Source organism: Lutzomyia longipalpis, chromosome 2 (genome assembly GCF_024334085.1).
Source record: "Lutzomyia longipalpis isolate SR_M1_2022 chromosome 2, ASM2433408v1".
Taxonomy (NCBI): Eukaryota; Metazoa; Arthropoda; class Insecta; order Diptera; family Psychodidae; genus Lutzomyia; species Lutzomyia longipalpis.
In genome coordinates, this window is record NC_074708.1 from 34,936,049 (window position 1) to 34,948,817 (window position 12,769).

Sequence of the window (12,769 nt, forward strand, 5' to 3'; positions counted from 1 at the left end):
TTTTTAAAAAAAAAGATCTCAGAATTTTCGTTATTAATCTAGGAATTCTTTTATAACAATCTTTAGACTTATAAGAATTTTTCTGAGCAGAGAAATATTAAGGTCAGGCACTAATTGATCAATATCGAAGCTTTTTGCAAAAGCTTCAAAATCTTGAAAAGTTTGTCTCTAATACGTAAAAAATTTTAACGTTAAGCGATATTTTTCGTCTTAAAAATTTCATTTTTCCAAAAACCGAATCGACTGAAAGATCATCAAAAATATTTAGTCTTGACAGTCTTGATCAAGTGCAATTTGATGAAATAATCTTTCAAAATTAAATATAATTTGATAGAAGGTTTGGCAATTAAAATGTCGATAATATTGTTAGTATGATCTTTCGCGGAACTATGCTTCTAAACCATAAATGATCATCCTTCACAGCGACACCTAATAAACGATTATGAAGCAAATCTAAACAAAGTTATGTGCGCAAGTACTCTTAAAGTTAAATCTTCACTGTGACACAAGACAAGATAAACTTATCAATTCATGGAAAGTTTTCAAATTTTCAAAAGTAGAGAAATTATTCTGTTGTAGTCTTTGGATATGAGATCACCCACACCCGGAAGTGATGAAAGTATATACTACGTTGCAGAGAAGGAAGCAATTTGAAGTTTTTATGCGATTTTACCTCACACTGAAAGTAAATGAAAATTTTCGTTTGGATGAGGGATGAAGCGCGGAAAATGTTCCACCAGCCAAGATTTTACATCAACTATCGCAATTACGAGTTAATTTAACTTGTTCAATTACCACTTGAGCCTGGGAGCTGTTTGCATACATTATATGCAATACTCCCTAATAGCATATAAAATAAACTATGTAACTTGTTTGCCAGGGAGAGAATTTTCTCTGCTTGAAACTTTTGTTCAAGAATGGATGGATGGGCGCATACGAGAGGTGTGGGAAAGGTCAACAAAGGTTTCCGGGGTTTGCTTCTGAAAATTCTCTTGTCATGTCTAACTGTGAGAAATCACGCTCACTTTCAGGCACAGTGGTGAACCCTACTCTTTTTTAGTTAAAATGTCCATTCTTTTTTGTGCAAAAAGAGCAAAATCCGTGTATAAAACACGCCATTCCCTTCCGTAGCTTCACCAACACACAGAGAAGCCATAAAATATTAGTTTAGTGTTAATTAACTTCATGCTTTACTCAAGTTCTCTTGTGTATAGGCAGGAGCTAAAGGGTAAAGTCAAACGGGGAAGGAGGTCGATAGAGTGAAATTGTTTAAAAAAAGTTGCCAACAAGCACTTCAACCACACTGGAAATTTTCAATCAAATTTTCCGCATGATCAAATATTTACCTTTCCTTTTCAATGACTTTCCTCCGTTGATCCTCATGAGGCTAAATTGGCCCCTAAAGGTAGATTTCTTTCGCCCATTTCACTTCTTTTATTCTCCATCTTTTCTCCTGAAATACCTATACCAATAAACCCTCGCTTTGCACAACTTTAAATGGACAAGATTCCAAAAAATTAATTCAAATAATTTACATACGAATACCCTTGGCTACTTCTTTCTTCGCAGTAATCTCCGGGATTCCCTTCCGGTTCTCCTCGGCTTCCCGCCCTAAGAAAGACCGGATGGTGAATGAAATGAGAAACACTTGACTTTCATTTGCTCTCCCAGCAAAATAGTATGAAAGAAAAGTTTGTAATCAGTTTTAAGTTGCTTTCAGAAATGCTTTTCTCTAGCCCCTCATCCACCCACAAGTACCCTCCGTACCCTTTCAAGTCGTTTACCATAAGCATGGGGAGAAACTTGATAAAGAGAGAGAGAGAGGGCGGTGAGAGAGGGATGTTGCATGCAAAAACTGCATAAAAACCTTCTTCTTTCAACCTTTTCACAAAAATTTTCCACTCTCACACCCTGAATATAGCCCGAGGAGGAACTTAAACAGTATTTCCATTTTCATATTTATGGATTTTAATCAAACACAATTCGAGACTCCTGCAGCCTAATGTGGCTTTCAATTACACACCATTGCAACACCCACCGGGACGCTTGATGGGGCTCATGCCGTAGGCGGGAATATTACATCAATTTTAATTAACATTACAGCTGTCATGTTCAACTATACATACATTTTCAGGGGAATATCACTGATTCGTGAGAGGGTGCATTTGGGAAAACATTCTCTACACTATAAAAGGAATATTTAGGGCGTTTTCATGAGGAATGTTGCACTCATAGAAGCCGAATAACAATGGTAGACAATAAGTTTAGCATTTTGATTATGAATAAATAAGTGAGGGAAATCGGGAAAATCAGTATGATCTCTCAAGTATATTATATATTATTGCCAGAATGGGCAATAAAATATATAATTTATGTAATTTAATTTGCCCCAATATCATCAAATTAATTTGTGCAACAAGTAGAATTGGTAAAATTGAATTAATTCAATTATTTATGCATTTTGATTAAAGAAAAATAATACTTTACCTCACTATTGTGCGCAGGAGCGTTGATCTAGCCTCATTGTGGAACGTAATAATCACACTCGTAGCTGGAAGATCGCGCTTCCACTTCTTCTTCCGACACCTGCAAAAGTTGACAAAGTTGCAATATTAAATTTAAATATCACTTTTATCGCTTCGCTATGAATACGTGAATTCTTGTGCGACGTCAGAATATCGTACCAACCAAGGAGGGGGTGTGGGGGAATATTTATTGTGAGGCGTGGATGAGATTTTTGGGGGCGAGGAAATACTATGCGCCCTTCTTACATCGTAAAGTACACCGAGCCGTGCATATGAAAGACGACAGTATGGTTAAGGTGTGTGGATGTTGAATAGAGCTTGAAAGTTGAGTGGTGAAAGCGTGAGCTCCTTTTTGGGTAGCGCAGCTTGCGGAAAAACACAAACACACTGCAGAGAACACGCTAAGCTTTCGTTGAGCTTTTTTTTTTACTCTACTACACCAAGCCAATGAAATGTAAGAGATTGTCGAGGTGCTCTCGGGGAGCCCTTGGTTAGAGTTTTCCTTTCCTTTTACTTTGAATAAACGATTAAATTTCCCAATCATCGTTGCCGAGCACGCAAATTTGTATATGTTGTATGGAAAAGTGCACAAACATAAATGAAACGCCAGGTAGTTTTCATGAGCTTTCCACTGCGAGGGTCTCACCGTGTACAGGAATTACAGGCAATTTTATTGAGATTAAACAGAAGAGGGAATTATGGTGTCTGCAAAATGGAGTTCATCACATGGAGATTTAACTCGTTTTTTTTTCTGCATGGCATGAGTTATATCTCATTTTCACACAACCATAAAGCTCTAAGCTTGTGCAGTAATAGAGTGACTCATTTTGAGCTTGGAAAATTGTGAAAGTTTGATGCATTTTATAAAAAAAATAATAATTTAATTTGAAATGAAATATTATATAGTGTCAACATATTATGCATTTATGTTTTATAATCTCTTATTTTCATCATATTATTTAATATCAATCTACTTTTTGAGGTCATTGAAATTTGAATAATAATGGTTATACAGATTTAAATTTAGTAGGTTAATGTGCAACATCTTCTGTTCACAATGTTTTACGCAAATGTTCGGTTTTGGTCTTTGGTCATTTGCTTTCACTCTCAATGGAATTTATTCAACAACCATCGACTCCAATCGAGTGACTTTTCAGTGTCTCAAAGCGCCACAATGTCTAGTTGAAGATGTATTGACCCAGTGGTTTTGGCCGTTGTGTTGTGTAATATCTCTTCTAAATAATCTCACTACAAACCACATACATATTAGTGCTTATAGGTTATATTATATACATTGTAGGTACATATAGGTATAGTATAGTACCTAGGGGAGAGCAGGGCTAATAAAGTCACTTAAGGGTTTAGAAAAAGCCAGAAATATCATATTTCCTAGTTAGATAGAACAAAATGATCTGACAAGGGAAGGTTATACATTTAAGAGTACGGAATGGCTTGAAATTTTCACCAAATATTCTTTACAATGTATAGAAACCCTGTGTTAAGGGTTTTTTTCTACAGATCCGTAGTTTAATAGTTATAATTTATTAAATTTTCCCATATAAAATTCATTTCGGGAGAGTAAAGCGCTCGACAGAAACGCAAGAGAGAGAACTGCGCGCGCGTCTGTGTGAGTGAATAGTGGTAAGCAGTTCTTTGCCCGTGCGATCGCTACTCTACCACTATTCACTCACACAGACGCGCGCGTAGTTCTCTCTCTTGCGTTTCTCTCCAGCGCTTTGCTCTCCCAAAATGAATTTTATATGGGAAAATTTAATTAATTATAACTATTAAACTACGGATCTGTAGAAAAAAACCCTTGGCACAGGGTTTTTATACATTGTAAAGAATATTTGGTGAAAATTTCAAGCCATTCCATGCTCTTAAATGTATAACCTTCCCTTGTGAGAAAGAGTTATAGGGCAGTAAATTTCCTAAAGAAATGAGCTAAACATTTCGCTTTATCCATTTGGGAAATATGATATTTTGAGCTTTTTCTAAACCCTTAAGTGACTTTTTTAACCCCGGTCTCCCCTACTATTTGTACAATTTTCTTTGCACATCAAATCTTATTGTCCTTTTTTGCACTGAAACATGATCCATCAAAACAGACAATTTGAAAGATTAGTATTTCCGGAAATTACATCACAAGATAGACAAACAAAAAAAATCCTTTAGTAGTGGTTGTGCTTTCGGACACTCTAGAGCAATCTGTGGCATCAAATCAATAATGGATCAGTGTACACTCAGAACCAATTACTGCACTCTAGTCGCCCAAATTGTTGAGCCATCGGACACCTAAAGTGATTTGTTTGCCACAGAAAACACTCACAGTGTGAACACCACAGAGCTTTGAATGCACATATCTCATTAAACATTGATGTTGATACATAAAGAGAATGTTCAAATGTATATATGTATAGGTTTGAGAATTGAGCACATAAAGTTCATCTCTATAGAATTTTAACATTAGAACCCATATCAGAATGAATATTGATCAAAGTTAGGTTGAAAGGACAATGAGATGAAAAACTGAAATTTAATTTGTAAAAGAATTAAAAAAAAATAAACTAATGTTTATTAGTTAAATACGTCATTGAAACCGCAAGAAATAAGAACATTCGACTTTTACTGTGACCTTTTGATACTCTGTGCTTGTTCTATTTGCACAAGGGTTCAATGTTTTTATTATTATTTCATACGTAAAAATATCTTCTTGTCATTCTGTAAAAAATCAATTTTTCACATAGTCAAGAAACCCTGACCACAAAATTATTTCTCATTGTTGTCAATACCATGCTTCTCAAGATTAAATACCAACATCTTTAAGAAAGACATGACATTTCTTTGTTATTTTTATGGAAAGAAAATTTTATTTATGATTTTTATCTCAGGTCGTGGGACGATAGTTACAACATCAGTGCTCTTCATGGTTGTTTGACGACAAAATTCGTCGAGTTCCAATCATTCCGTTTGAGCTTCGCTTTTCGGATCAAGAAGTGAACGTGAAGTCACACACCAAGCAAATATGATGAAATTTGCAATTAGCCCATTGTTCGGAGGACGTATAGGGAGTAATGTTGTATGTGAGAGATTGTCAGCAGATGGGAAAATCGAGGAGAGATCTGGGTCTCATGATTTGTCAGCATCTGGGTAATATTGAGTGTTTATTCTTTTCCATTCGCTTATGTCTCCCCCATTTTGGCATGTCTCTTTTGGAGAGAAAACGATAAAAATAAGCTTTGGCATTTCATTCGAATCCTCATACTATATAAATTTGGCGTGGGTTTCAAATCCTCACAGAATTCATGTACCATTCCTGGCAAGAGACAAAGATATATTTAGTAGCTTCCTCTGCGTGAAACAATGGGAGGATTCTCATCGCAATTGCTTTCAATTTTGCATATGTGTAAATGTGCTGAAAATAGAATAGACGGGATTTTTATTTGGTGTATAAGGGGCCAGCAACAGAAAAGGGGTTCAGATGAGTCCTGGGCCAAAATTCAATCTTGCCGAATTGCTTGAAAATAAAATAATTTAATCATAATCAGGCCCCCTTTACTAACCCACCCATATACGGAATCCGCATGTGAGAAAATCCCCTCTGTGAGATGAAATTGAAACCGTATCGATTCACCATTTTCGCCAGAGACTTTTCCACGTCACAGAAAATTCTGAGAAAAAGAAATTGTTACGGGGGAGATCCAATGAAGGTTTTTCCCCCAACATTGGTGTGTGTGCGACTTTCCTCAAGGCACGCAAATCCACTTTGCGTTCTCAAATGGCGTTGTCCTAATGACAGTGAATCGATTCAACACGCATCAGGAATGCGTTTGAGGAGAACAAACCACTCATGGATGAAGCCATCAAAAACTATGGGCAGTGCTTCTTTTTACAGCCGATCATAAGCTTGCCCAACTTCCGAAATACACACCCTAAATGTTTTTTTTTCTGCTCCCGAAGTACTACTACCGCTGAAGGATAATCATTTTAGGGTCAAAGCACTTGTGTTTCCCTTTTACGATGCTCCATGAATTTTTGTGCACTCTCACCAGGGAAGAAAGTTGATGGGGCGGATTTATTGCATTGATACTTTCATTCTATATAGAGCCGCAACGCGAAATCTTTGGATGAATTCTTAATGAGCTTTCCGAAGATTGTACGTCTCCTCGAAGTTTCATGCCGCAGATGCCAACAAGTTCTGAATGAAACCTTCTTTAAGAAATTGAATCGTCAACATTTTTGCTCTTTTAAAAAGTCCTTAGAATATTTATCAATTTTTAACAAGCTTTTTTGGGCTTTTCTATATGAGAATCAAACATACTAAAAATAAAATTTGGTTAGTTCTTTTGTTAATTGGAACCAAAGTAACAAAATAATATGAGTTTAATGTAGCAAAATGCTAAAAAGGTTTTCTAAATAAAACTTCATTATTTATTATTATTAGATAAAAAACTTTACAAAAATTAAAATAAAACTTCTAACCATTTTAGTTTTTAAAAGCTCATTGAATGTCATATGAATTTGTGCTAGATTCTTTAGAAATTTGATCTTTAATTTAAATTGTGTTTTTTCTTTATTAAAGTCAGGTTTGAGATTAAACCTTTGAAATTCTAATATTGCAACTACCTTTTATTATGATACATTATGTACATACGTATCTATGTCTGCTTATTAATAAACTAATACGAATTACGAGATGAAGAAAAATAATGAGAAAAACGGGAAAACTCACTTGTTCTAATCAAGTGGCTTCCATTAAGTGAAGGGGCAAAAGAGGAAGATTAATGAATGGTCCCCCTCAGAGCCACATTGACAGCTTCGGTGCAGTGTTATATTTCAGCAAAGAGGAGCTGTCTGGTTAGAGGGACTCAAGTGATACCGCATTTTCATTGCTCTCTCATCGCATCCGCCAATAAAGTGCGGACAAATGATGGATCTCCAGAGTGGTTGCCAATTTATTAGTGTGGCCGTCACTATTGCCATGTTCTCATTTTCCACTCTTTCCCCCGTATCGCCGTCCATACCCCGGCGCTGCTGGTGGAACCCCTTGAAGTGCACTACATGAGAATTGAAAAGATAAAGACTCTCGAGAGCTTTTGCATATATAGGGGACGGCGATGCTCTTGAAGATGGAATGGAGAACATTTAGCGCGGTGACATCGCCAACCCCACGTCCTAGCTCCGTGCATCCGATGATTGCGCTCAATGGTAAAGTTTAGTTGCCTCGAAACTTCACTCCATCATCGTCTTTGGGGGGACTAGAAGTTCGGGTACCGAGACGTCGACATGATGCAACGTTGAAAGATTAACACCCAATGGGATGTGACATCAGATGATGTGGTGTATGATCTTAAGAATGAGTTGGCCCACCCAGACTTTCTTGTCAACAAGAAATACGCGCAACCGGCTGAAATTCCATGAAATTTCCCATAGTGTTCAATTTCACCACTCCTTCCGGATCTCATTGATTTCACATGAGAATGTTCAACTGGGATGAGTTTTTGGGGCTCAACTTTCCACTCAACAAACCCAGAGACAAGTTAAGCCTCCTCGAATGGGAAAGCACAGCGAATGTTCGCACGACATTACGAAGGGAATCCACTCTATTTCCAACATTGTACATATGAGTCTTTTGGGGATGATACCCCTTTTTCCGCTATTAAGCCTCTTTCCCATCCCTCAACTCTCCAATAAATCCAATAATATGTAATAATTGGAAAACTTTCGAAGGACATTAAAGAGAAAAAAAGAGCGACTCAGAAAGATTTTGGTCTCTCGGGAGACCCCATGGATTTTTTCTTTCTCAGAAATTCAAGATTGAACTTTTCCAATCTACGATTTTCCCAGGTTGTTTTATATAGTTTAATGTTCTTACATTATTTTGTTTCACATATGAAAAGCCTATGATTTATGGTTCATGATTTTATGGGATACATGAGTTGATTTATCGAATATTTGAATAAAATCTTTATTTTATACATAAGTTTTTCAATATTCAAGAGTTTTTCTTAAAGATCCTTGGAGACTTATTAATTGAGAGCAAACAATCACGTGATGGGAAATTAAGCCTGTGGCTGTGTATGAATGTTATTATGTACTACCTACCTAGAATAGTTGTTGCCTCATAGGAAAATACCTCAATCCACCATCAAAGGTTCAGGGCACAACACAAGAGATGAAAAACCATGGTGATTGAAAAATTTAATAAAACCTTCTATCGAATCTCCATTTGTGTGATTTGAGTGCGCCGTGCGAGAGGAGCCAGGAAGCTGTAAGGGGATTCTGGGGGTTGTTTGCTCGGTGATACGAGGAACGTGTTTGAGAGACACAATTGAAAAGCACGAGAAACGTTAACCCACTCATCTCCAAGCGAGGAAATCGCATGCTATGTGTACATACGATGTGGTTTTTCGCGTGGAAGCATCATCCAGTCATGATGGAAATCCGCGGTGTTTCGGGAATGGGGGCGCTTGAGGGTACGGGCAAAAAAAAACCTATATAATATGTACAATGTACATACCTCCTGCCCGATAGTACGGTCGTATTTGAATATTCATAGCAACCGTTCGACTTTGAAATGCAATCTCGACACCCTCTGTAACAGTTGCTGGAATCCCAACACTTGGGATGTGTTTGAGCATTTATATGATCTTCGCACTGGGAAACTCCTGAGAGTGGCCATGAAAAGGGGATTTTGAATGGTCAGACGGTTGAGATTTTTGCATTTGGAGCACGTCCTTTAATTCCATGGCGAAGCTTTAGATTCTTCCAAATAGGTCTTTAATTAAACTGGGTAACCAGCTTGAGTGTGGGGTTGGTGCGAACATTGTAAGGGGGGAAATTCTCCTACACTTTCTGCTGCAATTAAATATTCAAACAATCCACGAGGCAATTTCAATAAGATTACACAAGCATGTGGTCTCGGGGTTTTCTTTGCCTCTTTTGCTCTCTGTGCCCAAATTAAAAGGTGCCCAGGCTATATTTTACACCCAAAAGAAAGTCCACAGTGACATATTCTGTTGAATATAAATGATAAAATTTTAATCATGCCTAGAAGGTGAAAACGCGGGGATTATCATTCGGACATAAAGTTTCATAAACACTTCGGTTAAAAAATAACCCAAATTGGTTATCCCTAACCAATAACGCTCAAGTTTTAAGACTTAATAATTCTTTCCAAAGAAATATTTTCCGTTAAATTGAACTATAAGTTCGCTATTAATAAAATGTTATATCACTTAAAATTAATATGAATACCCCCTTTGGAAGTTAATTCGTTTGAACTTGCGACCTGACGCCTCTGCAGACGTTTCTAGCAGAACTGGAGTTTTTTTTTTCAATACAAAAATGGCACGAAAAGTTCTGCCACAGCGTTCATGGCTTCTGGACCAAGAAAGCACTCCATGTGGAATGCTGTACAGAGTGTCGCTGTGTAACTGCAAAATGACTAAAACGTGATCAGAAGTTGTAATTTCTGTATCTAAATCCATGAGTTTATTCCATTCTATTTTATTTGCTCTTGTAAGTAAGTAGCTCTATATCTTCTATTCTGCCGTTTGTCTGTCCCTTTTGGGGAATTTATATGGCTCCCCCATACCAATGCATGGGAAACACGCGTTCGCCCACGCAAAAGTCCATTGCAGAGCTTTTGGGGAGGGGGGCAGTAGGAGAAATTGGGGTGGAAAAGAAGTGAAGGAATTCTCAGGGATCGTTCCACACCGGGACACACAATTCACCGTCTTTCGTGGGTGGTTGATGCACATAAATAAATTCATGAGGTAGATGTGAGACAACCTAATTATATGTTTAAAGATTTCCCCACAATTTATTTCCCACAATATCGTTCTAGGGTTTTTTCTGAGCTCATATCCCTCGATTGAATGTTTTATTTGTCTCATTCGAGCGAGTTTGAGGGCTATATTAAATCCATTTCATTTCAAAAGCTCATAGCTACATAAAAAAATAAACGGAAAAAAACATGTTCCGGAAAATCTCTGAATTTATGTACATTTTAGAGAACTTCCGTGTAGTTAGATTATTAACTAGAAAGAAATGGAAGAAAAAAAATAATTTATTAATCCTCAAATTCAAAGAAAATAAGAAATCGAATTTAACAAATATTAATTGACTCTTTAGAAAGAATCCCTCCAATCCCTCCAATCACAACCCTTGACTTTTCATTTAAATTCACCCTAAAACTAATCTCTGGCAGAAGTGGACTCTATCCCGCGAATGGTTGCCTTTCGCTTTTCTTTTAGGAGTTTTTTTTCACAGGATTCCTCCAACTCATACCACAAGCTAAAATATTTCTTTTATTATGTCCCACACCACTTTCCTCGCACAATAAAACGCCCTATTCTTTTGCCTTGTAGGAATGGGAAAAAAATACAGTAAACATTTTATTGCGACATACTTGAGTTTTTCGGGACCTGCGGGGGTAACTAATGAAAATTCAAAAGATAAATGTTATGCACTCCATTTTATACGCAAAAGAATTGGGTATAAAACAATGGAATTTATTTAATTAAGGCATAAATCTCCGGATTTATTTGACTTAATTGAAATTATTCTTTCAAAATGTTTAGAATACTTTTTTTGTATTGAATATTTAATAAAAAGACTCATATAAGCGAGTTATTTTGCTAATGAGTTGAACCTGATGAATTTTTAATTTCTTACTTAATTTTCTTTCTATTATTTTACTGCAGATAAAAGTGTACGAGAAAGGCTTAGATTTTCCGGCTTTTTCACATCGTCTCTAAAGAAAGGATTATACCTTTTTTTAAATTTATATACTTCCTTAGAAAAATATATAACCTCTGCCCAATAATTCCGACACTTTTATTATGCTTGCCCCTCAAAATCAGTCACGTTGTGATAAACTTTTGATGATGGAAAAAATTGGCAAGAAACGATAACCATTTCGTATCTAGAGCCCCTCTAGCTTCGCCACTATATAGAGGAAATTGCCAACCGGAACTCCATTTTAACTAACGAAAGCCACAAACCAATATTGGGCCGCAAAATTCCTTGGCATCAATAAAAGAGATCTCCTCCTTTTCACAAGAGACACTGCATTTCTATGGGATTTGATGCTTCTGTCTTTCTGTTTATACATACACAAAGACTGAATTTATTGGTAGGAGAAACTATTCGAGTGAAAATTCACTGTGAAACTATTTATTTTATTTGAGTTTCTTTCCTTCTCGTGTATTTCAGTATATTTCTTGTTTGGCAATCCCTTTTTAAAAAAAAAAAAACGAATACCCCAATGCCGTTTTTTTCATCGGTTCATCCAGCTTGTACACTCACTATCTGTCTTGTAGTTTTGCCATGTCTTTTTGTGTAGCCCATACTGGGTGGAAAATTGCAAGAAGTTGGTGTATTCCACCCCATTTTGGTTCCTGAAGCAGTTTCCGTATACATCTCGAATGTGTCTGCTCCAACGTTGTTGTTTACAATTTGACAATAAAGCCCCAGAAGAAATACATGGAGTCGAACACTGTCTTCCCGCATGTACATGTAATTGAATACCGTCGCGGAATAAATCTCATTCATCCCCCTCCATATATAGCTGGGGACGAAATATGAGGGTGAACTGCACATGCACAGAATTGGTGAGCCAATTGAAGATCAACCGGCTGAATCGTATCAGCTTTATATTTAGACCATATATAGTGAAAAATACATGAAAATTATGAATTTTCCGAACAATTGTATAATGATTTTTTTTTTGTTAACAATGCAGAAATATTTTTGTTTCTACATATGCATTGGACTGACTTAAGCACTGATTATTCCTAAAAATTAATCAAAACTGCATTCAGTGTCTATTCAGCCTTACTTAATATTAAGAAATTAAATGTAGCATGAAAACTTAAAGTTAGCAAGGCCTAGTTTTAAAACCTCAGGCCTAACTTTAAGAACTTGGGCCTAGTTTTAAAATTTAGGTCTATCTTTAAGAACAGCTTATGAAACTTAGGCCTAGCTTTAAAAAACTTAAACCTAGCTTTGAAAACTTAGACTTAGCTTAAGTAATTAAAGCATGGTGTAAGAAACTTAGGCCTAACTTCTTCTATTTCTTCTGTTTTTTTTTAAATTATTTTACGGCTGTTGGATTCCTTTCGAATTCATTTAGCCTAGGCAGAGCTTAAGAAAACTTTAAAGAAAGAATTTTTTTTTAATGAAATAGCATTGACTACAAACACGGCAAAAGGTAAGCGACAGAGGAGACTTGTTCGACT

At 36.4% G+C, this 12,769-nt stretch overlaps 1 protein-coding gene across 2 annotated transcripts in view; it reads right to left on the minus strand.

The window, feature by feature from the left end:
• Positions 1 to 12,769, minus strand: part of LOC129790206 (polypeptide N-acetylgalactosaminyltransferase 2) — a 101,761-nt gene that overhangs the window by 15,973 nt on the left and 73,019 nt on the right. For both annotated transcript variants that reach the window (XM_055827593.1, XM_055827592.1), the window contains one exon: positions 2,488 to 2,586. In XM_055827593.1, the coding sequence (XP_055683568.1) occupies positions 2,488 to 2,586 (99 nt within the window). The remainder of the gene's footprint in view (positions 1 to 2,487; positions 2,587 to 12,769) is intronic.